The sequence below is a fragment of the Amphiura filiformis genome, chromosome 11, assembly GCF_039555335.1.
Source record: "Amphiura filiformis chromosome 11, Afil_fr2py, whole genome shotgun sequence".
Lineage (NCBI taxonomy): Eukaryota > Metazoa > Echinodermata > Ophiuroidea > Amphilepidida > Amphiuridae > Amphiura > Amphiura filiformis.
Window position 1 is genome coordinate 55,269,057 of NC_092638.1, and position 27,179 is coordinate 55,296,235.

The 27,179-nt window shown below is 37.5% G+C and overlaps 1 protein-coding gene across 1 annotated transcript in view; it reads right to left on the bottom strand.

Annotated features, from left to right (window-relative positions):
• Nucleotides 1-908: 908 nt before the first annotated feature.
• The window catches only part of LOC140165021 (uncharacterized), a 209,351-nt gene continuing 183,080 nt past the window's right edge, over nt 909-27,179 (bottom strand). The window contains exons 17-22 of the mRNA XM_072188432.1: nt 23,770-23,904; nt 19,276-19,351; nt 14,942-15,265; nt 13,881-14,041; nt 7,182-7,278; nt 909-947 (exon numbers count right to left, since the gene is read on the bottom strand). Coding sequence (XP_072044533.1) covers nt 7,276-7,278; nt 13,881-14,041; nt 14,942-15,265; nt 19,276-19,351; nt 23,770-23,904 — 699 coding nt within the window. The 3' untranslated portion in view covers nt 909-947; nt 7,182-7,275. The remainder of the gene's footprint in view (nt 948-7,181; nt 7,279-13,880; nt 14,042-14,941; nt 15,266-19,275; nt 19,352-23,769; nt 23,905-27,179) is intronic.

Genomic DNA, 27,179 nt, shown 5'->3' on the forward strand with positions numbered 1-27,179 from the left:
GCAGTAACCCCTCCTAACTTATTATACTGAGGAGATTAATTAAGTGTCCCCCTCTTGTTCAAACCCCAGCAGTAACAGGAGAAGAGATGGGCAAGGTAATCGGTGGATGCAGATATCATCCAGGAGGACATTTATGCAGTATTGCTGGTTTTGACTAATATAACTGCATGTTCAAACCCCAGTATAGTACCATTGTGTTATACACTAACGCAAGGCTTTTCATCTGTAATGTCTGTCTCCACCCAGGTGTACCGGGAAGCTGAACAGACTTACTCTGCCAGGTGCAGCAATCCCTCCTAACTGAGGAGGTGAATTTAGTGTTCAAACCCCAGCAGCACCAGGAGAAGATATGGCGTGACAAACAAAATGCGTACTGCGAGGTGGCAAAGTCCCGCAGGGCATCGAGTGTCATGCATAGTTGATCGAATGGGTCGGCACGGTATTTGCATTTGGTTGCGGATGACTCGAATGCTGGGAAAAAGCTCTATTACAGGTTTCAACTCAATCCACAGCAGTACCCCTAATGTATTGTGCACTTGCATAAGACTTTTCATCTTTAATGTCTATCTCCGCCCAGGTACATTAATAGAGCTCAGAAAGGAGGAAGACCCCACCATGATTGTTCCCAATGTAGTATGTCTGCAAAACATCCTCCCACATTCACACCTGCACCAGAGGGAAGATATCCACAGACAAGCACAGCCTTCATACTTACAGCATAACCTCTGGTGACCTGTTGAGCCCATTCCAGTAGTTTCTGTTTGATTGTGCTTGCATTCATCACCACGGCTCCACCTCCACCGCCTCCGCCTCGGCCCATTGCGGGTCTTGCAGGCATGGCACCACACCCTGTTGCAGCAGCGCCCCCAAACTTGCTCATGATCGACGCTTTCTTCTGAGCTTGTGCGGCCTGTTCCTTTTTCCTCTTCTCCATTTCTTCCCTCTTCCTGTTGGGACAAACACACATTGGCAACAACATTCAAAACATTAGTAGGCTTCAACATAAAAAGTACAGCTTTGAATGCCAGTGTAAATCATGTCTTCTAACCTACTGAAGCTGATACTAATAATTTGACTTAATTTGTGCAAATTGTGCTGAAAAGATTCAATAAAATGGTGTACACAACTGAAAGAAAGAAAGAATTGTGAACTTTATACAAATAAGTTGAGTGTATTCTGGTTATTGTAAGCTAACAGAAAGCCGGGCCCGGGGAACCCAGAGCAGAAACTCTTATGAACATGAACTTACTGGGCTACTAACATAGACGACTCAAAAATTGCAATCATATTCAGATTTTTAATCTTGACCATACATTGGCCAGTAAATTCAGTCCCAAATCAGTTACTTATGTACATAAAAAATTAGGTTTACTTGATGGCGTGATGTTTCAGTAACTGATGTTGAGACGTTGTGTAAGACTGCCCTCTCTGCGATGCGATAGCTGCCCTACAGACATTGTATAATGTCTGCATTCTATATTGTATGCACCTGGCAGCTATTACAGATAGGGCAATCTTTGCACAAAACCCTTGATATTGGGGTGTTAGTGCCCTATCTGCAATAGGATTCTTTATTGTACAAATGACAGCTATTGTAGCTAGGGCTTTTTTGAGCAAACCTCTCGACTTGCTCCAATAACCAAAACCTCAAATGCAAGTGAGATAATGTAAACAGTGAAGCAGTAAAACAAATGACACAAAATGTAGTGTTTGTAATAATCATAAATACGTGCTCAAATAAAGCATTGAACCAATAATAATGGTTCTTGTTTGTCAAAAGGAACAGCAAAGGCTCTTCTGATGCTATATATCTTATACTTCCCATAATGCATTTCTCCCATTTCAATTTTTTGCACTGATTTGCTATCTAGTGCAACATGGGTCGATAGTTTACCTCAATAAACAGAGCACATTCAGGTCTTGCAAAAAAATGTTAATTTCTTGACTATCAGATTAGTATCAACCCATGTTTAGCCAGTCTATTCTCAAAATGAAAACAAAGTGAACCAGTACAAAAGTAATGGGAATATCATTTGATGAAATGAGGTGATGCAGCATGTTGCAAAGGATTCTGGGAAGGACGGTAAGATATCTCTGGTTTTGAAGCATTAAATTGTCTGTTGTAGCAAAAAAAATCGCCACTGTAGAATTTACAAAAAGTGATTCCCCTAAAATCTGGAAAGCACTTACTGTTTCTTTTAGGAACCTTATTGGACTATTGCAGTTGAAATCCACACACCCTGGCCCCATATGGAAGACATGACCTTAATCTCCCACACAGAGAGTGTAGATTTCAAATGGAATCACCCATTCAGGTAATCCCATTTAAAATTCACACTCCCTGTGTGGAATATTATGGTCATGATTTCCACAGGGGGTATATGGATTTCAAGTGCAATAGCCCATTGTCCAAACACTTTGTCAATTATTTTACTGCAATAATTCATAATATTGGAAATATACAAAACTAAAATAATCGTAGAAAACAAGAAAGAATAAAGATAAAGTTATATATGTTTAGCATTTATAATGGTGGGTGCTGAATAGGCAGAGATGAGACTTTGCCACCAATGGATAACTCTTTTTGAAACACTCAAGTTCAAATGACATGTTAATCTCTGTCTAGTTTCCTCCGCAGCCAGTTTGGTTACGCTCCCTCCCAGCGATCGAATTCGACGGTATCGCATCGCAAAATGCGATGCAATTTCCATCAACTGCTATGCACTTTTCCAAAATGCATAGCTAAAAGTGCTATACTGCTATGCAAACATGTGTTTTGCATAGCACAAACTGCGATGCAAAACAATTGACTGAATTCGAACCCTGCTCCCTCCACACAAACAGTCTGCCAATGACTGGTCAGTAGCGATGCATCCGGGAACTTGATTGCCAGTGGGTTGAACTCCTCGGCAGCACATGCTGGATGATGTCATGGGAGAAGTGTTAGCCAATCAAAAAAACTCATTTGTTATCATTGGCAGACTGTTTGTGTGGAGGGAGCAGAACCAAACTGGCTGCTGTGGAGATTAATCTCTCTCTAACTCTTTAAGCAATCATTTCATCAGTTCAACATATCTGAGTGTTAGAATAGAGTTATCCACTGATTCATGTGTGTAACCATAAATGGCCTATTCCGTTTGAAGTACACATTCCCCCTGTAGAAGCTTTTGGAAATATCTTGCACATGGGGAGTACATTGTATAAATTTCACAAATTGAATGAACACATAAGGAATAGGTGGCTCTATTTGAATTTCATACACCCTCTGAGAAAGATTCAACCGTAACGACAGAATATATAAAATTCAATACTGTGGAAGATAATCCAAATCCTCAACAGGGGGAGTGTAGACTTCAATTGGAAAAGCTCATAATGACCGCTGCATGCTGGCAGATATGTACAAGTCAGATTTTTTTGTACTGAGATAACCACATCTAGAGCTGAAGAGAGGAAAAATAAATGAGATGGTCCTTCGTACATTGTAAGCAACGGCAAAACCATTCAAAATACCGGAGGAGGTGGGTCACTCACATCTTCACAGCCCCCCTTTTCCATTCTTGAGACCCAATCCATTTGCAGTCCCCAGAGCCTTTTGGCTAAATTTTATTCCAAATACACTATTAGCTTCAAATTTGAGCTCCAAGAGACGATTCATTGGTAGACCACCAGCGCTGTCACCTTCAGAGCCTTATTTCACCCTTTTGATGAGTATTCCATTTTATGTGCCCAAACTCAGGTCCGGAGTCTCCATTTTATGTGCCCAAACTCAGGTCTGGAGCCCCCATTTTATTTGCCCTAAACTCAGGTCCAAAGCCCCCATTTTATGTCCCCAAACTCAAGTCCAGAGCCTGCATTTTTGAAATCCGGATGGCACTTGCGTATCAAATAATCATTTAAGTATAGGTACTGAGTAAGTTTGAAATCAAGAATTAAATTTTCACAATTTTTGACTTTGGTTTGGTTTGATTGGATCACCAAATGTGGCCATAAACTGTTGCTTGCAAGTACACAAGATATCCAAGAATAGTTACACCTGCTCATGGGCTATTCCATTTAAAATCCACACTACCCCTGTGGAAGATTTTGGAAATATCTTCCACAGAGGGAGTATGTTTTTCAAGTGTAATTGGTCAGAGTTAATCATTTGAAACACATACTCCCCTGTATTATGGCTTTACCTATATCTTCCACAACTGGAGTGAGTATTTCAAATAGAAGTTGCCCAACTGTCTATTCTAATTGAAAGTCATACTCCCTCTGTGGAAGACTTTAGCTAAATCTTCCATAGGGGTAGTGTGGATTTTAAATGGAATAGCCCAATATAACTCACTCGTCCTCATCAAGAACAAACTCATCGTCGTCATCCTCGGGATCAGATTCAGAATCATCCCAAGGACTCCTCCAGGAATAGAGAGATGGAAGGATTTAATGCAGGAATGTTATCTTAATTACTTATTTGTGATGTGAGAAAGTAAGTAAATAAGTAATTAATCCCTAAAACTGATTCTTGTCAGTAGGCCCACTGCATTCTTTTTATTTGACACAGGAAGAACACCCACAGCATTGAGGTCAACTTTCCAGACTTCCTGTCTACTGGCAGTAATGGATGCTACCAGTGCTAGCATCAATGAATTGTTTAAAACGAATTAATAAATTCGGTATTATAGACTGATAAAGAGTTGCTTCCAAAACTCACTTAGTCCACTTGCACATATTTTGCAATATTCAAGTACCCCTACCACTCCCCCTCCCAAATCCTGAGAAATGTAGGGCACTGGAGGGAATGGGAAGCTGGGAGTACATAGATATTAAACAGTTGGTGCACTCCTTAGGTATTACGAAAATATTCAAATGTTTTTCTAATTAAAGAAAGATGCAGTGGGTTAATTGTTTTTTTAATGAAAATTAGAAGCGACACTATTTATTCCACAATTTGCTAAAACAATCAGTTTTGGATGAAGTAATGTACTTAATAACCCAATAATGTAAATGAGTATACATGCTTGTGGACTAAGAGAGTTTTGAAAAAGTTACTGTTACTTAATAACCCAGATAATGAAAATGAGTATACATGCTTGTAGACTAAGAGAGTTTTGAAAAAGTGCTCTTAAAATATGCCCCAACATTAAAAGAACCATAAAGCAGGAAAATCATATTCAGTGGATGTATCCATGATAGTGCAGATCAAACTTCCCCAAGTTGCCAAGCGATATTTTGTGCTAGCCAAGTACCAAAGCAAAGCTATTATATAGTTCCTATATTTAATTCTCTGACATGACATGTATATTTTTGTCCATCTATATAAAAAAAAATTCACTTGTCGGCTGATACATGTGTCTCATTTCACATAATAGGAATAAATACCAGCCTCATCTCAAGTGAAGGTCACTTCAAATCATCCCCAAGTCACATGGTTATGGAATTTTCTATGTATTCCTAATCCATGTGACTTGGGAATGATTTGAAGTGACCTCCACTGAGATGAGTCTGGAATTTATTCTAGGTATGTAAAAAGAGACACATGTAGCAGGCGACAAGTGCATCGTTTTGATATGGACTGACACATTTGAAAGTAACCAGCGCATCCCAAAAGCAATATTACTGTGTAAACTATACATGACTTGGAAAAAAATTAGACCAACCACACAATGCAATGTTGTTACTGAACAGCTGGTCACTAATAGAGTACCGAAATGTGACGTCATAAAATTTTCTTTTTTGCATTTCAGAGATATGGCCGCATGAATACCTAATTAGCCCCATTGAAATCAGTGTAAATTGGCCTGGTTCATAACTGTTTGGAACCGGGCCAATTTACACTGATTTCAAAGGGCTAATTAGGTATTCATCTTGCGCCATATCGCTGGCCCTCATGATCCGATTCCCACCAAATTTGGACTGTGGATGTTTTTCATCATGTTCTACTGAAATATGGTCATGAAAATGCTGACATGCAAAAAAAGTTTTTTGCGACGTCATCACTTCGGTACTCTATAGGTAGAGCTTCTGCTATATGCACTTGCATTGACATGACGCATGGGAAATTCACCCACAGACAACTACAGACTATTCAACAGCAAATTCCCTGTGCTTTGTGTGCTGTGAAGATAAGAGGGCCGATCATGTCTAATAAATCATGCAAGCATTGTGTGCTGCCGTGTTACACGATAGAATGTTGTGTGTCTTTGAATTTACGCAAAAGACCACAAAATATGCGGTATGCGTAGCAGTTTCGTCTGTCGCACTTCATGGAACAATTGTGATGTGATCAAGCAAAATGAGTCGGATGTCGGGAGTATTGATTTTGAGATACAACCAATTCACTCGGTCGGACATCCGGGAACATTGTCCGCTTTGTCCCCTTTGCACTAGCGCGCGCATAGCAACCAGCTCGAGAAAGGGGGCGCTGCACATGCGTGCACTGGTTTTACAAGGTTATTTCCCCTTTGTGACGTCAGCCCGACCAAGAGAATAATAGCATTCAATTTATTGTCCTGAGCAGCACTAAAATGGTCATATCTCTGGAACCATAAATCTAATTATGATGCGGTTTTCAGCAAAATATAGCTCTGAGAATGGCTCATATAATAAGACTGAAAACTAAATTTTGATTTTGATCGACATCAGACTCATTTTGCTTGATCGCATCACAATTGGTCCTCATTAACGGGCGATGCTGGGACTTAACCTGCTGGTGAATAGTCTGTAGTCTGTCGTACACCTTTGTCCGAGAATTATACATATCAACAGTAGAGATACACATGAACAATAAAGCTGTGCTCAGAATGACTTTTCATAACACTATGGACCACAATGGCCTCATCCCAATGACACAGAGGTCATTCAATTAATGTGCAAATGTATTGAGGCCAAAGAACTGTGCCCTGATAGATGAGCATGTTGTGGATCCTAGTGTAAGGCTAAAAACGTATGTCTCAGAGAATGCGAAGGTTTTAACCCCTGAGCACTACCTGCCGATCTAGCATTGCCTCTGATTGGCCAATTACATGATATCTTCATTTTAATCACCAATCAGAATGGAGCTTTGCAAAAAATTCACCCCAATATTTTTGTGTGGTGAAATTATTCTAACAACGTTGCTGATTGGTCTAATAGATAATGAAAACTTCTTTTTGGCCAATTGGCAGGTAGTTCTCATGGGGTTTAAATGCAGTGCTTACTTCTTTGCCATCTGCGCCTTCCATGCTTTCTGCTCTTCTTCCCTCTTTGCCTCACGCTCTCTCTTCTTGTCCTCAAGTTGCTGGTCAAATTTACTCACTGATGGAAAAAACAATGACAACATGATGTTAGGAAATCTTCCCTAAATTGTGCCCAAGATGGTCAAATTGCTAGGTGCATCAACAAGTTGGGAATTCAGTTTTTGTAGAGAATTCCATACTATAGTAAGCTTTCTATTGACACCTTCCTTTAAATATGTCTGATATATACATGTAACAATAATATATTTACACCAAAACATTAACAAAATACCATGGTAACCAGAGTAATATCTGTGATATCAGCAGCTTGCATGATCATAGTTGCCATAAAATGCATAAAATGCACCAACAGGTCCCAATATATAGCACGATTTCAAATGTCATTGGAAATGCTCGCAAAAATCACTGTGGTGTTTTAGCACCTTTAGTGATTACGTTACGTAGATGGTGAATTTCATACACATCACTATGTCAGCATACAGCATGATTTCAACTGTCATTGGAAATGCTCCCAAAAATCACTATTTAGGTGTTTTTTAGCACCTTTAGTGAATATGTTACGTAGATTGGTGAATTTCATATGCATCACTGAATACACATCTGTTGCATGGTTGAAAATTTACTAGTTCATTAATTGGGGGGATGGAATGCTAAAAAAAAATCACAAAAAAATATACATTTGAAATATTAAAAAAAACTTAAAATATAAAACAAAATTTGTAATGGTATGTAATTCTTTTGTATGTATTTCATTTGTATTTTTGATGTATTTTGTTTGACCCCTGGGCCAGACTGGAAATCAGTGTGGACCATTGAGTTTGTTCCCCAGGCAAAATAAGATCTAATAAAATAAATAAAATAAAATATTATGACAAAAGCCACTATTTCTACTTGAAAAAACAGAAAGAATCACAGAATTCAGCGTTTGCTCACAGAAATTTGAAAATGCCACAAAATAGTGAAAAACTGTCTAACTTTTGTGTTGATTTGCAAAATAAAACAAAGAAAAGCAATTATTTAGCAGAAATCAACCATTAAACAACCTATTCTAGCATTAATTCCAGGCCTACAAAGGCGATGTTGAGGGGATACTACAGTAATAGTAACACAAAAATACACTTTTAAAACATATTTGTTTTCACTTTTCAGTGCTTTATATTGGAAAACGAAAAATCACAGAAATTATCCTATTTGTAACACAGATTAAAAATTTTGTAACACAGAAAATTCATGGCTTTAATTATAACCCACATCCTGCCTGACAGAAATTGTTTCAAAATCTATAATTCATTGATTACAATGACCACTATAATATTTGTATGAAATCTGTATGATTGGTAGTGATTGCAACTTTTTCCAAACCCGGTTGATCAATCTTATGCTTTACTGATGATATTACTAGTGATAATCTACAAGCCATGTATAGTTAGTTTATCCATGTTAAACACTGAAATTACACAAGTTCCATTTTTTTTTTTTGTCCCAGCATGCATTAGTTTGTATTTCCATAATTTTTCTTCATTTTCCATAAACTGTTTTCATTACACTCATTCATTATTCAAGTTATTTCAGCAGCTTTAAATCCCACACCGGGCATTAAAAGTGATGGTTATGTGCCTAAGTTTTGCTCTATTTTTACAAAATTTTCTACCCGATGACTCCTTTTTTCAAAATGTTATACCAAATGATCCCCTTTTTTCAAAATGTTATTATCTCCAATTTTTTTCATTTTGATATACCGGATTACCCCCCTTTTCTAATAGAGCATTATATGTGATATGATCAGTCGGATGTCGCTAATATTGTTTTTGAGATATTGGCAAAAACAGTGTTCAAATTCTTTTGTTTTATATTGTTTTCAGCCATTGACGAATTGCTCATAACTCGGTAACCAGATGTCCGGAACTCAGAAATTTTGATTTTCAGATATAGCCAAACAAAGGAAATATTTCCTTTTGTTTCCTGTTGTTTTGGAAACTCTTTAATTGCTCATATCTTTGGAACTAGTTGTTCAATTCCAATGGGGTTTTCTGCAAAATACAGCTTTGTAAAAATGCTTTTTACTATCATATAAGAAACTGAAAATGTAACATTTCCGAGTTCCGACTGATGTTGCTAGATCGCATCACATAATATTTGTCACTTATTTGGCTTACAAAGGCTAACTAATTATACAAGTAGTTGGCAAAGAAGACTGAATGCATTTAAGTATAGTATTAAATTTAATGAAAGGACCATGAATTGATTCTTGGGGTACACATCATTAACAAAAACACAAGATGATAATTAAGGACAAAAGATTTAAGGAAAACAATTGATAGGAATGGGCTATTCCTGTTGAAATCCAAACACCCTATGGAAGACATGACCTTTATTTGTTAATCTCCCACACAGGGGGTAAGGATTTCAAATGGAGTCACCCATTCAGGTAACCCCATTTGAAATCCACTCGCTTCTGTGTGGAAGATTAAAGTCATGTCTTGCGTAAGGGGTGTGGATTTTAACTGGAATAGCCCATTTTGACATTTAGTTTTATAGGTGAAGGAAAAAGCATGAGTATTATGTGACGCAATCTGATCCTATCATGATAACAGTGCCAATGGTATTGAGAAAATCACAATATAAAAGCTCTTAACTTCACATCCAAATAATATGCTAGATATGTCAAGATCATTACTTGTTAATAAGATCAGACGGACCTAAAAAAGTTGTATTGCCCTTATATCTCTGAAGTTAGCATCAATTGGTTTCTGGACCCTTTGGTACCTGCAAAACCAACTTTTAAATGAGAATTTAAGGAGTCCATCTGTCCAAAATTCTAAACTTTGGAACTGCAAGTATTCCAGTGAAATTATTAGTGTCGTTGGCCTATAGTGATTCGGAAGATTTGCCGATCTTTTTTTTTTTTTTATTTTTAATTGACGATTCTGATTTATACGCCTATGTGCATCGTAAAATTAAGGAGTCCGTACAGTTTTTATCTGACCCTTTGGTCATTTTCAACTTGTGATTTATGGAGTCCAAAATGGCCAAAATAAAAAAAATAAGGAGTCCCTGGACGCGCATCAGACTCCTTATTATGCGACCCCTGTTTCTAAGCAAAGGTTTGCAATACTTGCTTTTTAATTTTTTTTAAATATTAAAAAATGTGATCCTATTTTGTCAGATTTTTGGGTCGGTCAGAAAAGGGCAATATAAACTTATTTTTAGGCCTGATAACTGAAAGGTCAAAATAGCCTCCTTTGGCCTGACTGGATCACATTGTGTCACATATCATTACTGCATGTCTTCTAAAAGAAATAGTTCTTGAGTGGGAAAAAAAAAGATTTCATTATTTAAAAATATTATACATATAATGAATGTTTATGAGTGCAATGGTAAGAATATTTTCAGGAGATGAAAAGTGTAATGTTCCATTCACATTTTTCAACAAATGTAAATATTCTTTCGATTGCACCAATGAAAAAACATTCATTATTTGTTTTATGTAACATCCAAGTAGATCTTTGTCATTTGATTGGTTGATTGTAATGGCCTTACACAAGTTAAAAATCGTACAAATTGTAGACGATTTTTAGCAATATATTCTTGTACCACCCAAATATAAGCCATTCAACATGTTCAAAAGTATTATATCGGGCTACGCAGTAAAATAAAATGTTAAAATAACACCTGATAACTCGTCACTTGACGTCACGCCGACTTGCAGTAACGATGTTCAATAAACGATGTGTGCATCGGCACAGATCGGCGTGACGTCAAATGACGACATCTCAGGTGTACTCGCCAAGGCTTATGGGATTTACCGAAAAGGCCAATTCAGGAAATTTGGTCTTATCAAACCTGTGATTCTTCAGCTAGTAAAAAACATTTTCTTTCAGGAAATCAGAATTATCCAAATAGCAGAATGCATGAGCTTGCCCCAACAATTCAATAATTAGCCCAAGAGTAGCAAAGAATGTAGAAAACATATCATTAATCTATACCTAAGTAAATAATTGTCATATAAGTTAGAGAAGGGTCAAGGGTCAATCTGTTTAGAGAGGAACAAATTAATAAGGGATGCAGATACCATCAAATTTGCAAAGTTACCTTTATTGTTAACAAGAACTGTCTTTAAAAAAGACAACACCATATTATGAAGATCATATTTCATATTTACCAGGTCGAATACACAGCAGCTAAAGGGAGTATCCCATCATGCATTGCAGTCTATCTGCTTGCTCCATAGCAAATGTATACAAAATATCAACAAGAGCCGCTTAGATATTGAGAGCTATGGATAGTTTCACAATACTTTAGAGATCATATTTTTTCAAACAAAAGTCTAAGCTCCCCTAATATAAGCGAGTAATTGAAAATTGAAGTGAGGGATTTTGTGTACACTTTCTATGGCATGTACAGTTCTACTGTGGTACTGCAGAGCATGATGGGATACACCTATCAGCTGCTGTGATTGTTCAATACTATGCATAAATTATGCGCATATCATAGGCATTAAAAACTTTATTGTCATCTGATTTTCCATGTTAAAAAGACAAAATTAATGAAAAATGAGGGCCAATCATCCCATGATGAGCTAATTGCTAGACTCACATAGTGTCTGTCATTGTGTAGCAGAATGGTCAACTGCAGATCCGTCGGATAACGCTTTTTCAATGGGAAATGAACTTTGCTGATGATGCCACAATGAGATTAGCATTTATTCCGTATTGACAAGCGTGTTCCGACGGATCTGCACTCGTCCAGCCTCATAGTTTCTAATACACTGTGTCATTTCTTATACAATTGGTGGCCATTCCAGTTAAAATCCGCATAACTTCTATGGAAGATATGACTTTAATCTCACAGGGGGTAAGATTTCAAATGGAGTCACCTATTCAGGTAACTCCATTTGAAATTCACACTCCCTGTGTGGAAGATTAAGGTCTTTCATAGACAGTCCAAATTAATAGGTAAATTTTCACGGGAAAATTTTCTGGACACGTGACACCCATGGGCGCAGACATATTAGCATCATGTAATGTAACCCCGAGCACAGCGGGTGGTCTACCAATGTATTTGAACAGGCAGAATTCCTGATTTGATGCAAAATAAGTAACTTGTCGCAAGTTAATAATGTTATGGTAAGAGTTTCCGTAGATAGATATTTTTTTCCGTAGATAGATATTTTTGAAATTACGTTTTGATGATATTGTGAAGAAATTAAGCTTACATAACATTCAATAAATTTGCAATGCGCAAATTTCTATCGAAATTGCGGCCAAAAATACTATTCCAATTCAAAAATTACCAAGACTTAAATAGCGAGGTCACCCCCGGTGGTCAGAGATCAGGCTCAAGGTTACACTCACATTGATACGTATTGGTCACGTGTCCAGAAAATTTTCCTGTGAAAATTTACCTATTAATGTTGACTGAGGGTGTATGGATTTCAACTGACCCTAGCATAGTATCTTTCACAAAAACACAGAATGATACAAAACTTGTGCACAAATAAGACACAACCATTAGAACAACAATTGGCTCTCATGAATATGCAAGAACTACTGAAACAAAGTTAATTTTGCAAATTTGTAGGATCTGCTTTAACCTGTTTAACAGGGTCAAGGATCAACCTGTTTGGAGGATATACACAGAAGACATTTGACTATTCTTACCATTCTTAGAAGAAGCTGGCGTGTCTGTACCTGCTATGGTATGCATGTGATGGGTGTGAAAAAAATACAATATTTGGGCTTTGAAATAGTGATCTAAAATATACACATTGGTATGCTTGGGAGAGGGCTCAAGCCCCCGGGTAAATACACATTGACATGCTTGGGGAGAGCTTTTAGGGCTCAAGCCCCGGGTAAATACACATTGGTATCAGCGTTCGAAATAGAGCCGGTCAGCCGGCCATTGGCCTGTAACTTTTTGGCCTGGCCGGTAACTTTTCTGACTGGCATCTAGTTGCTGGCCCGGCTGGCCGGTAACTTTTTAAGGTCAAGCCCGGCTGGCCTGTAACTTTTTGAGGCATATTTCGAACACTGATTGGTATGCTTGGGGAGAGCTTTTAGGGCTCAAGCCCCCAGGTAAATACCTAAAACATGAAAAAATCCGCTTATTATGGACACATTTGTAACCGCCCACTACAAATGGGTTGTAATGTTGGCAGAGCCTGTTTTGAGATATGGCTCATTAAACATCTCAAAAAACAATAGAACAAACTTGGATTTCTCTACTGATATTTTTACTACCTTAGCAACAGGGAAATGGTAAATCCGTGGTCCAGACCTGTGCAAAATACATAAGCTAGGTCAACTACATGTATAGCCTATAACTAGAAACATCATGGTTTTCGACACCTTGCGTTGAATGGGATGCCTCCACCATGGGGTGATTTAAATTTGGAAAGATATTACAACAGCTATTAAATATCAAACTGTATGAGGGGAAAATAAACAAACATAACCTTAAATTTCTTCCAATTTAATTAAAATTGATGGAAAAATACCACTGATTATATATCCATCTATTTTATTTGAATTAGAACATTGTGGGACACCATGTTGCCTAGGCAGCCTGATCAGGCAATGTTGCCTACACAGCCTGATCAGGCAGGGCTGGCAAGGCAGTTGGACCGGACTGGTTTTTTTTGTTTCTTTAATTCTGACTTACTTCTTGGTTTGGTTCCCCTGTTGCTGTTGAAGTACTGCTAGAACTGGATGACTCAGCGACTGTTTTACTCGACGAGGAAATAGCACCGCCCCCAACCATCGCCTGCGTCTTGCTAGTTGTCTCTGTCTTTGAACTTGTTGATTTTGTACCGGTATCTTTGTCTTTGTGAAAGAAGAAAATAAACAAATAAGAATGAAATGATTCATGGTTCAACATTACTGCCTTTGTTTATCTTTCTTATACATAATTGTGTAGAATCTTTATCATATTGTACCATCGGAACACTTTTTGTATTTGGTTATCGGTTACATACCGTCTGTTTTACTGACAGTCGTCTGGCTAACTGTCGTGCCATCTAAACACTTTTTTGCATTCAATTGTCAGTTACGTTACATACCGTCTGTTTTACTGGCAGTCGTCTGGCTAACTGTCGTGCCATCTAAACACTTTTTTGCATTCAATTGTCAGTTACGTTACATACCGTCTGTTTTACTGGCAGTCGTCTGGCTAACTGTCGTGCCATCTAAACACTTTTTGCATTCAATTGTCAGTTACGTTACATACCGTCTGCTTTATACTGACAGTCGTCTGGCTAACTGTCCTGCCATTTGAACACTTTTTGCATTTAATTGTTAGTTACGTTACATACCGTCTGTTTTACTGACAGTCGTCTGGCTAACTGTCGTGCCATCTAAACACTTTTTGCATTTAATTGTCAGTTACGTTACATATACCGTCTGTTTTACTGACAGTCGTTTGGCTAACTGTCGTACCATCTAAACACTTTTTGCATTCAATTGTCAGTTATGTTACACACCGTCTGTTTTACTGACAGTCGTCTGGCTAACTGTCATGCCATCTAAACACTTTTTGCATTCAATTGTCAGTTACGTTACATACCGTCTGTTTTACTGACAGTCGTCTGGCTAACTGTCATGCCATCTAAACACTTTTTGCATTCAATTGTCAGTTACGTTACATACCGTCTGTTTTACTGACAGTCGTCTGGCATCATATCGTGCCACCTAAACACATTTTGTATTCGATTGTCGGTTACATACCGTCTGTTTTACTGACAGTCGTCTGGCTAACTGTTTTCGTACCAGCGCCCTCTTTGACTGATTTTGTCGTTGTTGTCGTAGTCTTCCCATCATCCTTCACTGTCGTAACTGAACTTTTATTTGGTGCTTTAATAATAGTGTTATTATTGTCCTCGGGTTTGTCTAATTTTGTCGTCGTCGTTTTAGAATCTCGTGACAATCTAAGGCTATCAGTCTTTTTAGGATCAAAGCTATCCATGACAATCTTATGAGATTTATCCTTGGCGTCCTGTGCAGATTTGAACATGTCGTTTTCCATTTGATTCACTCGTTTCTCTCTGTCCTCTGTAATAAAAAACAAAACCATTGATGAAGTCAATTAATCAAAATGGCGGGAATTGAACAATTTAAATAATATGGTGCTTATCAGGAATTCACACAGTCTTAGCAGCAGCCAATAAGAAAAGTGGTTAGAAAAGTATGCGGAGGATATTGATGGAATATATTGCACTCTGCGTACTAAGCGCAATGCTTTCGAATGCATACGTATCGCACAGGATTTATTCATTTTCCTTGTTGATTATATATGCCTGCATTTTTCATCATTTTTAGTGAAAACTTTGTTATATTGAATCAGAGATTTTTTCCAAGTGTATGAAATAGGCACGCCTGTAGCCAGGATATTTTGTGGGGGGTGTTTGAAAAAGCGGACTTTTTTCAAAGGGGGGGGGGGCAATTTTGTCAAAAACTTTTTTCTCCAAATTTGACCTTAAATTTGACCAAATTCTTAAATTTTGGGACTTTTTGTATACCTTTGCAAATTGGGGGGCTGCGTTGCTCCCCCTGGCTCAACTCTGGAAATAGGTTAAAAGCTGCATATTGCTTGTTGCCCAAGAAATTGTACAAAATAATGCACTTGTACTGAGATGTTGATACATCTTATATGCACTCCTCATGCAGGACTTATGCATTAATTAGCCACATCAACATCTCAGTACGTGTGCATTATTTTGTACAATTTCACTCTCAATAAGTAGTACAACAGTTATTCTGTGCATGCCTCTGATGATATTCATAAATTCACTACATGATAAAAGCTCAATTATTTCATCTGGTTCTTGCCATACTTTACCTTAATGCTCCATTGTGCTATTCCAGTTAATATCCATACACCGCCTGGAAGACATGCCCTTAATCTCACACACAGTGGGTGTAGATTTCACATGGAGTCATCCACATGGGGAACACCATTTGAAATTTACACTACCTGTGTGGGAGATTAAGGTCATGTTTCCATGAGGTGTATGGATTTCAACTGGAATAGCCCATTATCTATTCCCATTAGTAAAGAAACAGCTTCCATATATCAGGCATTCTCATTTAAGCTTAAATTCCCATGTTTATAGTACAGTCCAACCTCTCTTATCCGGACCTCTTTTATATGGATCTCTCTGTTATCCGGCTGTGAAATCTTCACAGGAAAACATGTTTTTGATGATTTTACACCTTAATTCCATGCTCTGAATGCTTAGAATGACACATCTATGTTGTATAAAGCACTCTAAAGTCATCTTTTAGTGTTATTACCCCATGTTAAAACAATCTTTTGTTGTCAGAATTTCAGTACACTTGGGACTTTCAATTCAGAATTACATGTAATTCACTTATCCGGATTTTTCACTTATCCGGACAATGCTTGGTCCCATCATGGCCGGATAAAAGAGGTTGGACTGTAATACCCAAAATGGTTTTCCACTTGCCAGTCTCGAGAAGTAAATTCCAAAAGTAATCACAAATGATGACAATGAAGATTCAATTCAATTCAATAGACATTTTCCTTTTGCAAATCTCCAGAAGCAAATTCCAGTAAGATCACAAATGATGTTTTCTTTTTCCAAAAACTCCAGCAGAAGGTACTCTTACCAAACTCCAGAAGATATTATGGAATGGAGAACATATGATGTACAAAATGTCTTGCTCTTGCCAAACTCAGAAAGCAAAAGAACTGATCACATCTCTATCTGCATAGAGTCTGTGGCTGGCTGTACCAAATCTTTTCTCTTGCGCAAACTTGACTTTGTATGATATGGAGAGATGAGATACAAAACACAATATATCCCAAATACTGCCTTGTGTTATTTCTGTCATAATATTGCAATTTATTTATTTTTGTCTAATTAGTATTTTTGTGTGCTTGTTTCTTTTTTTAACAGATATTATACAGGGGTGTGAGTGACCTCTATTGAAAAAAAAGGAACTTTGTTCAAAAAAGAAGAAAAGCACTGAAATATGCTCAAAATGGGCTGAAAATGAAAGAAAAAGTTAAAATTTTGCCTCAGAGACATTTTCAAAAGAGCGGAATTCAGCTTAAAAGAGGAGATTTCACACCCCTGATTATATTTTATTGAATAAGTTTATCATCTTTAATATTATTGGGGAAATCTTATGATTATTTCTGATTAATTATGATATTTCTTAATGTTAAATATCAATATTAACACTCTGTGTGCTGGTGGTCACAGACTTCAACATAAAAACAACTTTTTGAAATATTTTCTCTTAAGAACCACTGAACCAATACTGGGCTCGTTTGTACTCATTTTTATGCATTTTTCATGCTGATTCCAAATATGGGCATGAAAATGTAAAATTCTTGAAATTTATAATTTTTAAAGAAAATATGGAGTTTATCGTCTGCTGTTGACACGCTAGTGGGGTGTGTTAACAACACAAGGCAGCAATGATGTTTACCACTTTTTGCATCTCAACTCTTCATATGGACCCAATCATTCACATTGACATCAAGTTGGGCTATTCGTATTGAAATCCATACACCCCCTCTGGAAGACATGACCTAAATCTCCCACACAGGGAGTGTGACTTTCAAATGGTGTCACCTGAATGGTTGACATCATTTGAAATCAATTTGTGAGATTAAGGTCATGTCTTCCATAGGGGAGTATGGATTTCAACTGGAATAGCCCAATCTCATTTCCAATGGCTGAGTTCATTGAATCCCCATTAACAATAGCTCACAAATTTGACCTCATATTGTAGGTTATGAGTTTCTGTACCCAAAATATCTAAAGGTGGTTCTGCGAATGTGCAAATATTTTGAGATTACAGAACTGTGTTGTAGTACTTGAGCATGTTTCAATCATGCAGCACTCATAAACATCAAGATGAAAGCTGGCAAAGGGCTATTCCAGAAAATATATGCACACCCCCTGCAGGAGTTCAGATTTCCAAACTTTTTGACCAGTTATGATTGGAAATCCAGACTTTCAAAGTGTGTAAATATACGAAAAAATCTAGCAAAAATTGTACAATCAAAAATCCAAAAGTTGAGGAGTTCATTTCCGACAATTTGCTGATTTTTTATGCATTTTATTTCATTTCAAGCTTTTTCTAGTAACATTGGCAACTGGAATTCAAGCTTTTAGAATGCAAACCTGGAAATCCAGATATTACTTCGATTGAAAATTTACTCCTCTACAGAGGGTGTATACTTATTTTCTGGAATAGCCCCAGTAAGTGAACTATTTTTGTTGTGTGGCTGTCATCGCCAGTTAATATTTGCATAGAGAGGTACTGGTATTTTCTTTGATTTACGTTAGGTAATGACATCAAAAGTGGCTCATCAAAGTTTGGCAGTTATCTAAGTATACTGTCATCAGATAAGATATCTTACACTTCCCATAATGCATTTCTCCCATTTAAATTTTCTGCACTGACTTGCTATCTAATGCAGCATGGGTCGATAGTGACGAAATGTACCTCAATGAACAGAGTGTATCCCGATCTTGCAAACTAAGTTCATTTCTTGATTATTGACCCATGTTTAGTCAGTCTATTCTCAAAATGAATACAAAGGGAATCTGTACAAAGTAATGTGAGTGTCATTTGATGAAATAAGGGGATGCGTCATGTTGCAATGGATTCTGGGAAGCGTAAGAAGTCATCATGTTAGATAAATAATGTGACCCAATTAAGCAAAATGAGGCCAATCAGTTTTGAGATATTGACAAATATACCTCTTTTTAAATTCTTTAAAGTGGAATTTTGTGACTTTAGCATCCTCTTTTTACGGAATGATATCCATGAAAAAAGTCAAATTGAATTTGTGAGATGCACATAATTACATATATTACATGGCCCTTATAGTCCCATAAGCTACTTTGTTCTAATTTCAGGCTGTCAATTAACAGCCTGAAAATACTTCTTTGTCAAATGACTGAATTGACTTAATTTGCCTGCATGAGCGACATGCAAATATAACGGAGTTGATACTCTTTAATTCTACCACATTGATTTACCCCATACATAGCATCAATTGAAATAGTCGTCCAGCCTACCTCTTTTCTTTTTCCGTAAATCCCTTAGCCTGGCTCGTATTTTCTTTCTCTCCTCAAAATCTGTCTCATCTTCCAGCTGAAATACAAAGAAAAGCAAATTACCATCAAATAGTCCATCATCTGTATGATGGGGTAGTAACTCTGGATGAAGACCCTAAATGGTAGCACGGGGATACCACCTCCATCCAGGTATTAAAAAGTTATACCGCATTAAATTCTGTATCAACATCTATTTTGTCACAATTGGAAAATGGATAATCTTTGAACCAATTGACATAAATCCACATTTTTCACTTTATTTTATAAACATCAAAATGTAATAAATGGTAACCATGACCTGATATTAGCATAGAATGTAACATGCAAATGTAGGGGAAGTGCAAGACATGATGTGAGAATAAGACAATCCTCCTTGAAACTTTAGAATTATATACTTTTTGAACCAATTTTTGTTAATTTCATGCGCATTCAATGTGGCATTTAATCAAGTAGTTAAGTGCAATTACAAACTCACAAGCTATATTTAAATAAAAATAAAAAATGAATGTAAATATTTATATAGCGCTTTATACCATAAACAGCCTCAAAGTGCTTTACATTTATTCCGCCGTTATTAGAATATGTCGGAACCACGTTTGCTGCCTACAAATGGCGCAGGGTTCATCAGTACAACGACTTTGAATACCCCTAACAGCTTCCCATTGCACCTGGGTGGGGTGAGGCAAGCGAGACAAAGCGCCTTGCCCATGGGTGCAACATGGTGGCGGGACGGGGACTCGAACCCACGCACGTCAAGCAAGCTCACAGATTATGAGTTCAAGGCCGTTCCGGTTGAAATCCATACACCCCCATGGAAGACTTGACCTTCATCTCCCACACAGGGGGTGTAGATTTTAAATGAAGTTCCATGCCTTAATCTCCTACACAGGGGGTGCAGATTTCAAATGGAGTCACCCATTCAGAAAACATTCACACTCATGCATGTGTACTGTGGATTAAGGCCATGTCTTCCATAGGGAGTTATGGATTCAACTGGAATAGCCCAATATTAATTGCATGCAATCAATCAATCTCACATGCAAGAGAGAGAAGCATCATTCCTTTTAAACATTCTCTTCACTGTTTGCAGTAATTTTGGTGATGACCTTTTGTGTGTCCCCCTTTTATTTGTGTTGCGCTAGGCGTTGCGTGTTGCACTTTTTGTTTTCTCCTGCTACTGACTCCTCACCCGTATCTGTGTCTAGTTGTCTTCTGTTGTTTTCCGGCACACAAAATGTATTCACTTCACACTTGTCAAAGATCTGTGACCGGAAATTTGTGTAATATTTGCTATGCAATTAAAATTATGTGGTTTGACACCAAATATTTTGCTATGACTATGTTATTGATAATTTTTCAAACCTATACGCAGCCATATATCACATAATATCACATAAGATGATGTTTGGATTATGATATGTCTTTGTATGTGGGTCCACAGTTTCACTGTTAACAACCACAAACACAATACGGGTCCACAGCTGTTGGTGAAAACATGTAGGTGGGTGTGTGTGTGGGTATTTGCCAGCAAACGAGGACACACACTCGCACTCCAGATTCAAACCGCGGACCACTCTGCAATGGGGGACCATCCTCGGTTTCTGGAGGTCGGCAAACGACCGCAAATACATTATACATGAAATATAACCTCTATCGGTATATAACGTCCGCAGTTGCTAGGTTAAATTCCATATGCACAAAAATACACAAACAAAATGACGGAAAACGTCCTCGGTATGTCGATTAAGTACGGATTCAGACAACCACGTTTGCATGCTACTCAATAACGTCCATGTTTGGAGGCGATTACATGTGGGGGGTGTGGGGGTGTTTGTGTGCAGGATGCACATGCTTGGTACGATTCATCCATACCTCATATTAATACCTGTATGATCATATTCTACTTTTAGTATCTGGTACTTCTATTACATGCAACAAAGCAGTCTTTCTTCAATGTAATAAAGCAAAATTAGGCTCTTCCATTTGAAATCCAAAGTCCTCTGTAGAAGATATAGCTCAAATCATCCACAGAGGGAGTATGGGTTTCACACAGAATAGATAATTGGGTAACTTCCATTTGAAATATACTTGCTCCAGTTGTGAAAGATATAGGTAAAGCCAATTATACAGGGGGAGTATGCTTTTCAAAATAATTAACCCATTCAATTCCATTTGGAAAAACACACTCCCTCTGTGGAAGACTTTTCTTGAATCTTCCAGAGGAGTATGGCCGATTTCAAATGGCATAGACCTTATTGATCAAAACTCAATACAAATCTGATTTGACAGACCCATGCATGTATGATCCAGCAGACCATTGCACGATTCTTCAGATCAGGTGGCAAGCAGGGTAAACTCACACTTGTATTAATAGTGCTTGGCGAGGTCTCATTTGAAAAAGATTTAATTGTGCTCCATGATTGCGTACAATCATGCATTCTGCTACTACCAAAAGGATGAAACTAGTAAACAAAAAATTTAAAACAATATTCTTTACAAGTCACGATTTACAATTTAAACTTACTAGAATCTAACTTCTATTCAAATCAATTTCTTACAGCTCGACTATACTCTGATCAGCTCTTAATCAACAGGACTTATAACATTGTGGATTGATATAGAATTGCGTGCCAACAGATTGGCGCACCATCTACGCGGACCGCAGAAGAACAGATGATTAATTGTGGGCCTCAAGGAAGAACAGATGATTAATTGTGTTTTCAACTGATTGAGTGTCCCAGGTTGAAGAAGAAATAAATCAACAAAACATGATGCAGTCATGTCTACAGTAGAATTCACCACAACCTTTGCAGGACTTAAACCCCATTAAAAGCTATTAAACCAAGATAACACTCATTGAAAACAGCTCAACTGATTAAATCAGATCTTCTCTGGTTAAATCCACACTACACATGTTTCTGTTTTACCTGTGCGGTATTGCAATGAGCTGGTATTATAGTTTCAGTTGGGTAACAAATTATAAAGGTAAGGTAACAATACTATGTGAGCCTTTGTTCACGAAATGAGACAATAGTCTGCTTATTGTTAACCAGCATTCTTGAAAATGAGAAACATAATGGTTGTTGACTTAACACGGTTTGGAAATAATTTCTTCATATTTTTCTTCATATCCTTCCTAAAACACAAAAGTGTGAATATTTCCAAACACCTAAATTAGCTAAAAATTTAGGACATGTTACAAAGCTATATTTTCTAGAATTTCAGAGAATACTTTAAATATTGGGAAGTTTTTTTTCACACAGTGACGTTAACTAGGCAATGTCCTATTACCTATAACAAGCACTAAAACACCAAAGTGCAAATATTTCCAAACACCTAAATTAGCTAAAAATTTAGGACATGTTACAACACAATATTTTCTAGAATTTCAGAGAATACTTTAAATATTGGCCGGTTATTTTTCACACAGTGACGTTAACTAGGCAATATCCTCTACTTCTAACATACACTATTTGTAGAGGTCACGCGTCAATGGTGAGCGCACTGTGTATTGTGTATAGGAAAACGGACAGTAACTGCAGTATGACTAACAAACGAACTGCGGTTTGTGTATTGTTTGAATGGTGCGTGATTTTGTGAATTTACGCAGGCGTAAGTTGGGACTTTATTTACGGCCGCAGTAACAAAAACCAAATGATATTCGCATATTACGAGCTGATCATAGTATGTATATACTCATGTATTCATAACCTCATGAATATATGCGATGTGTTTAATTCAATCGAAAACTTTTCGATTTTTTTTTACAGGGAAACCAAAAAATAACCTTATAATTTATTTTGTTCTCAAGTCTAAAAGAAGAAAATAATGATTCAGATGAATAACAAAAATATGGATTTTAGTCCATTCAGCTCTCACAAAGCACGCAGTCTAATACAGAAAGATGTCATCTAAATTCTGAATCCTTTATGAGATTTGAATGGACTTTAGTCAACTCTCACAAAAGATGCAGTCTGATGCAGAAAGATGTCATACTGAATCCTTTTGTGAGATTTGAATTCACAAAAATGTAACTTTGATTACATATTGAGCCATTGTGTCTGAACTCAACAATGTGTGACATTGTAAAGTGGACTAGGTGTGTAAAACAAAAAAGGCTACCAATAATTTAAAATTGCCTAAAAAAACTTGATTTAAAAAAAAAAGTGTGTTTTAGGGGGCCAAATTAGTGCACTCACCCAGGCCCATAGTCAGGATTTATCTTGAGGGAGTGTGGTGGGCTCAAGAATGGACCTTTTGTGCATTTTTCCATCAAAAAGGTAGATTTTAACCTTTTAATCGAAAAAAGTAGATCTTTTGTGTGATTTTTTTTATTAAAAAAGGCTGATATTCAACATTTTTATAGAAAAAAAGTGTACCTTTTTATTCAGATTGGCATGGGGAGGGGGTGTCGCATCCCTGACCCCCCCCCCCCGGCTTCAGCTTAACACTTACCATCTTCTCCAGGACATTCTCATCCTCAATGTTGTCCACCACTACGGGTGCCATCTTGTCCCTGTCTTCAACCTCTACACTGTCTTGTTTGAAGTCAAATACTGGCGATGTGCTTCTTGGAGTTCTTGGAGAAGTCTGAAAGGGATGAGAAGAGAAACCATCTTATTAGGGTGAGTTTTCATTCATTTTATAATCTTTGTCTTTTCTTGAGTGGCAATGATACAGGGGGGAGGGGGGCATCCCCCAATTTTTTTCTTCCCCCCCCCCCCACTTTTGAGCAAAACCCCCCAAATTAAGTAAAATTCCACGAGAATTTTAAAACCAATATGGCGCTGCCCGTAGACCGAAAATGTCGATATAAATTCTTTGATTTCTTCATTACAGGTAACTTCTAATGATTTTACATTATCATAACATTTATCTAACATATAAGAGCCAATGTCAGGATCGATAAAGTTCTCCTTTAAGTCTCCCACATAAAGGGTATAGAGGTCACCCCATTTGAAATTCACTTTTTCATATGTGGGAGATTAAGGTCATAATCTTCAATACAGGGTGTATGGATTTCAACTGGAATAGCCCATTTTTTATCCCAATTCCTTAACCTAACACCCTTTCTGATTTTTGGCAAGGGAAAGGAAAGAAGGAAGGAAGATGATTTAGAGAAAAGTTGTTTGCTTTGGTCTGATTAAGAACCACAGACCCCTCGGGTGTGGAGGACAAGACCAGGGATAACAAGCCATGAGCGCTGACCTGGCCTGACTGCCGGTGGCGCTATGGGCTGCCTTGACCTAACTGGAATTTTAGGCACAATCTAAAAGTGCCCTCCTCCTGCGTGCAATTCAGGGTTTGATTTATAACAAACCGGCAACGAACAACCTGGAGGAGACAACATCATCGCTTTGGCAAGCTGGGTGCTTATCTACCTCGTTGGGGTTAACTCACAACATTGATAAAAGACATGTACGCTTTTATAAATCAGTCAATAGTGCCCTTGATATCATATCAGTGAGATGCAAGGATGACAGCATTACAAGCATTCTAACCTCTATCATGTCAAAAATGACGTCTATAAAAAGATGCCCTTTCTCTAAGCACTTCCCATCTCTAAGTGTCAGCCATATACATCATCTATCTATGGAGTAATGGTGAGAATTAACTACGCCATAATGATAATGGCTATTTGGGCTATTCCAGTTGAAATCCATACACCCCCTATGGAAGACACAACTTTCATCTCCCACACAGGGGGTGTAGATTTCAAATGGACTCCCATTTAGGTAAGCCCATTTGGAGTTCACTCTCCCTGATTGGAGGATAAAGGTTATGTCTTCCATAGGGGGTGTATGGATTTCAACTAGAATAGCCAATTTCCAGTTCACTCACTGTTGCAAAGATTTTGTCAGATATACTACAGACCAACGTGTGTAAGGGGAGGCACTCATATATATCATGTGTTGTCAAGCAGGCTCTCAAATTTCACACCCTAAACACTGACTTACATTATGTGAAAATACCTAAAATAAAAAAAATTTTGGTCAAAAAGGTCCAATTTTGAGAAGAAAGTCCACTTTTCACAAAATTGCCCCCTCCCTTGGAAAAAAATCCACTTTTTCAAAATTTGTTCCCAAAATAAATTCTTATGTCCTGCACAGATCCTTATTTAGAATCAAATCTGCACCAAAATATCTTTTTATTAAGTTCTTTTTACTAAATTTTCCATGACCTTGACCCCCAATCTTTCCCTTGAAAGACCCCTATTTCTCACACAATGCCCCAAAGACCCCTTTGTTGAGTGGATGGCAGATGAACTTGTCCTTTTCACGGTGGCTTGCCCCCCCCCCCATTATACAATACATAATGCAAATAGTGCCCCCACCCCATATACAGGTCTTTATCATTACATAATCAAATTAAAGTATCCAGAGAAAACTGAAATCAAATTCCCTAGGAGTTGAATGATATTTTTGTTTGTTATTTTTACTGTGATTTCCTTTAAATATTGAATGTTAACTCCCTGGAAGGTCGCTGTACTGAACAAACAGCAGTGATAACACAACATAATGAAATCAATTACCAATCCACAAACCTACCCTGCAAATCACTACAGGTTTCACTGTTGGACAAATCTACTACATTTATCAGGACATGTGGCCATTCCAGTTGAAATCCTTACACCCCTTATGGAAAACATGACCTTAATCTCCCACACAGGGAGTGTGAATTTCAAATGGGGTTATCTGAATAGGTGAATCCATTTGAAATCTACAACCCTGTGTGGGAGATGAAGGTCATGAGGGGTGTATGGATTTTAACTGGAATAGCCCATCTATATTACTGTAAAGGTGGAAATGTTTGTGTTTCGTTAATTTTTGCACTTTTCGCACATTTCCAAAATAGCACAAAATTGTGATATGATCAAGGGGAATAAGTCACATGTTGACCCTGGTCGAAAATGAGTTTTACATATGTTTCTAAAGATGACATTTAGAGCTTTCAGAAACCGAAACCCCATGTTGATACGACTTTCCTTTGTGAAGTTATGTTAATTTATCAATTACTGAAAACAATATAAAACTAGACTTAGCTGTGGTCTAAGACCACGAACACAGCCGTGTTGTGACCCCTTAATGACCTTTGACCTCAAAATATATGAAAACCCCATAGACTTTGGCTAATGTCAATATATGTGTGCACGTGTCATCACTTTGCCATGTTATTTGTGGCAGAAGGGGCATTTTGAAGGTTTTTGTCTCAGACCGGAAGTGACCCCTTAATGACCTTTTACCCCCAAATAAAAAATACCACATATATACTGAGTAACATCAATTCATGTGTGAATGTACCGTCTCTGTGCTATATTTTTCTTTGCTGATAAAGTTTTTTGAAGTTATTTCGTTTTATACCAGAAGTGACCCCTTAATGACCTTTGACCCCAAATCTGTGTACACCCCATAGACACTGGGTAATAACAATGCATGTGTGTAAGTGGCATCACTGTCCCTCGTAATTTGTGGGAGAAGATGCATTTTAAAGGTATTTCGCGTTTTATACCGAAATGACCCTTTAATGACCTTTGACCCCAAATAAAAAAATACCATATATACATTGGGTAAACATAATTCATGTGTAAACACACCATCACTCTCCTATGTTTTTCTTAGCTAATAAAATTTTTTGAAGATATTTCGATTTACACCGGAAGTGACCCCTTAATGACCTTTGACCCCAAATCTGTGTACACCCCATAGACACTAGTTAATAACAATGCATGTGTGAAAGTGGCGTCACTGTCCTACATAATCTGTGGAAGAAGATGCATTTTAAAGGTATTTCGTTTTATACCGGAAGTGACCCCTTAATGAGATTTGACCTCAAATAAAAAAAATACCACATATACATTGGGTGAC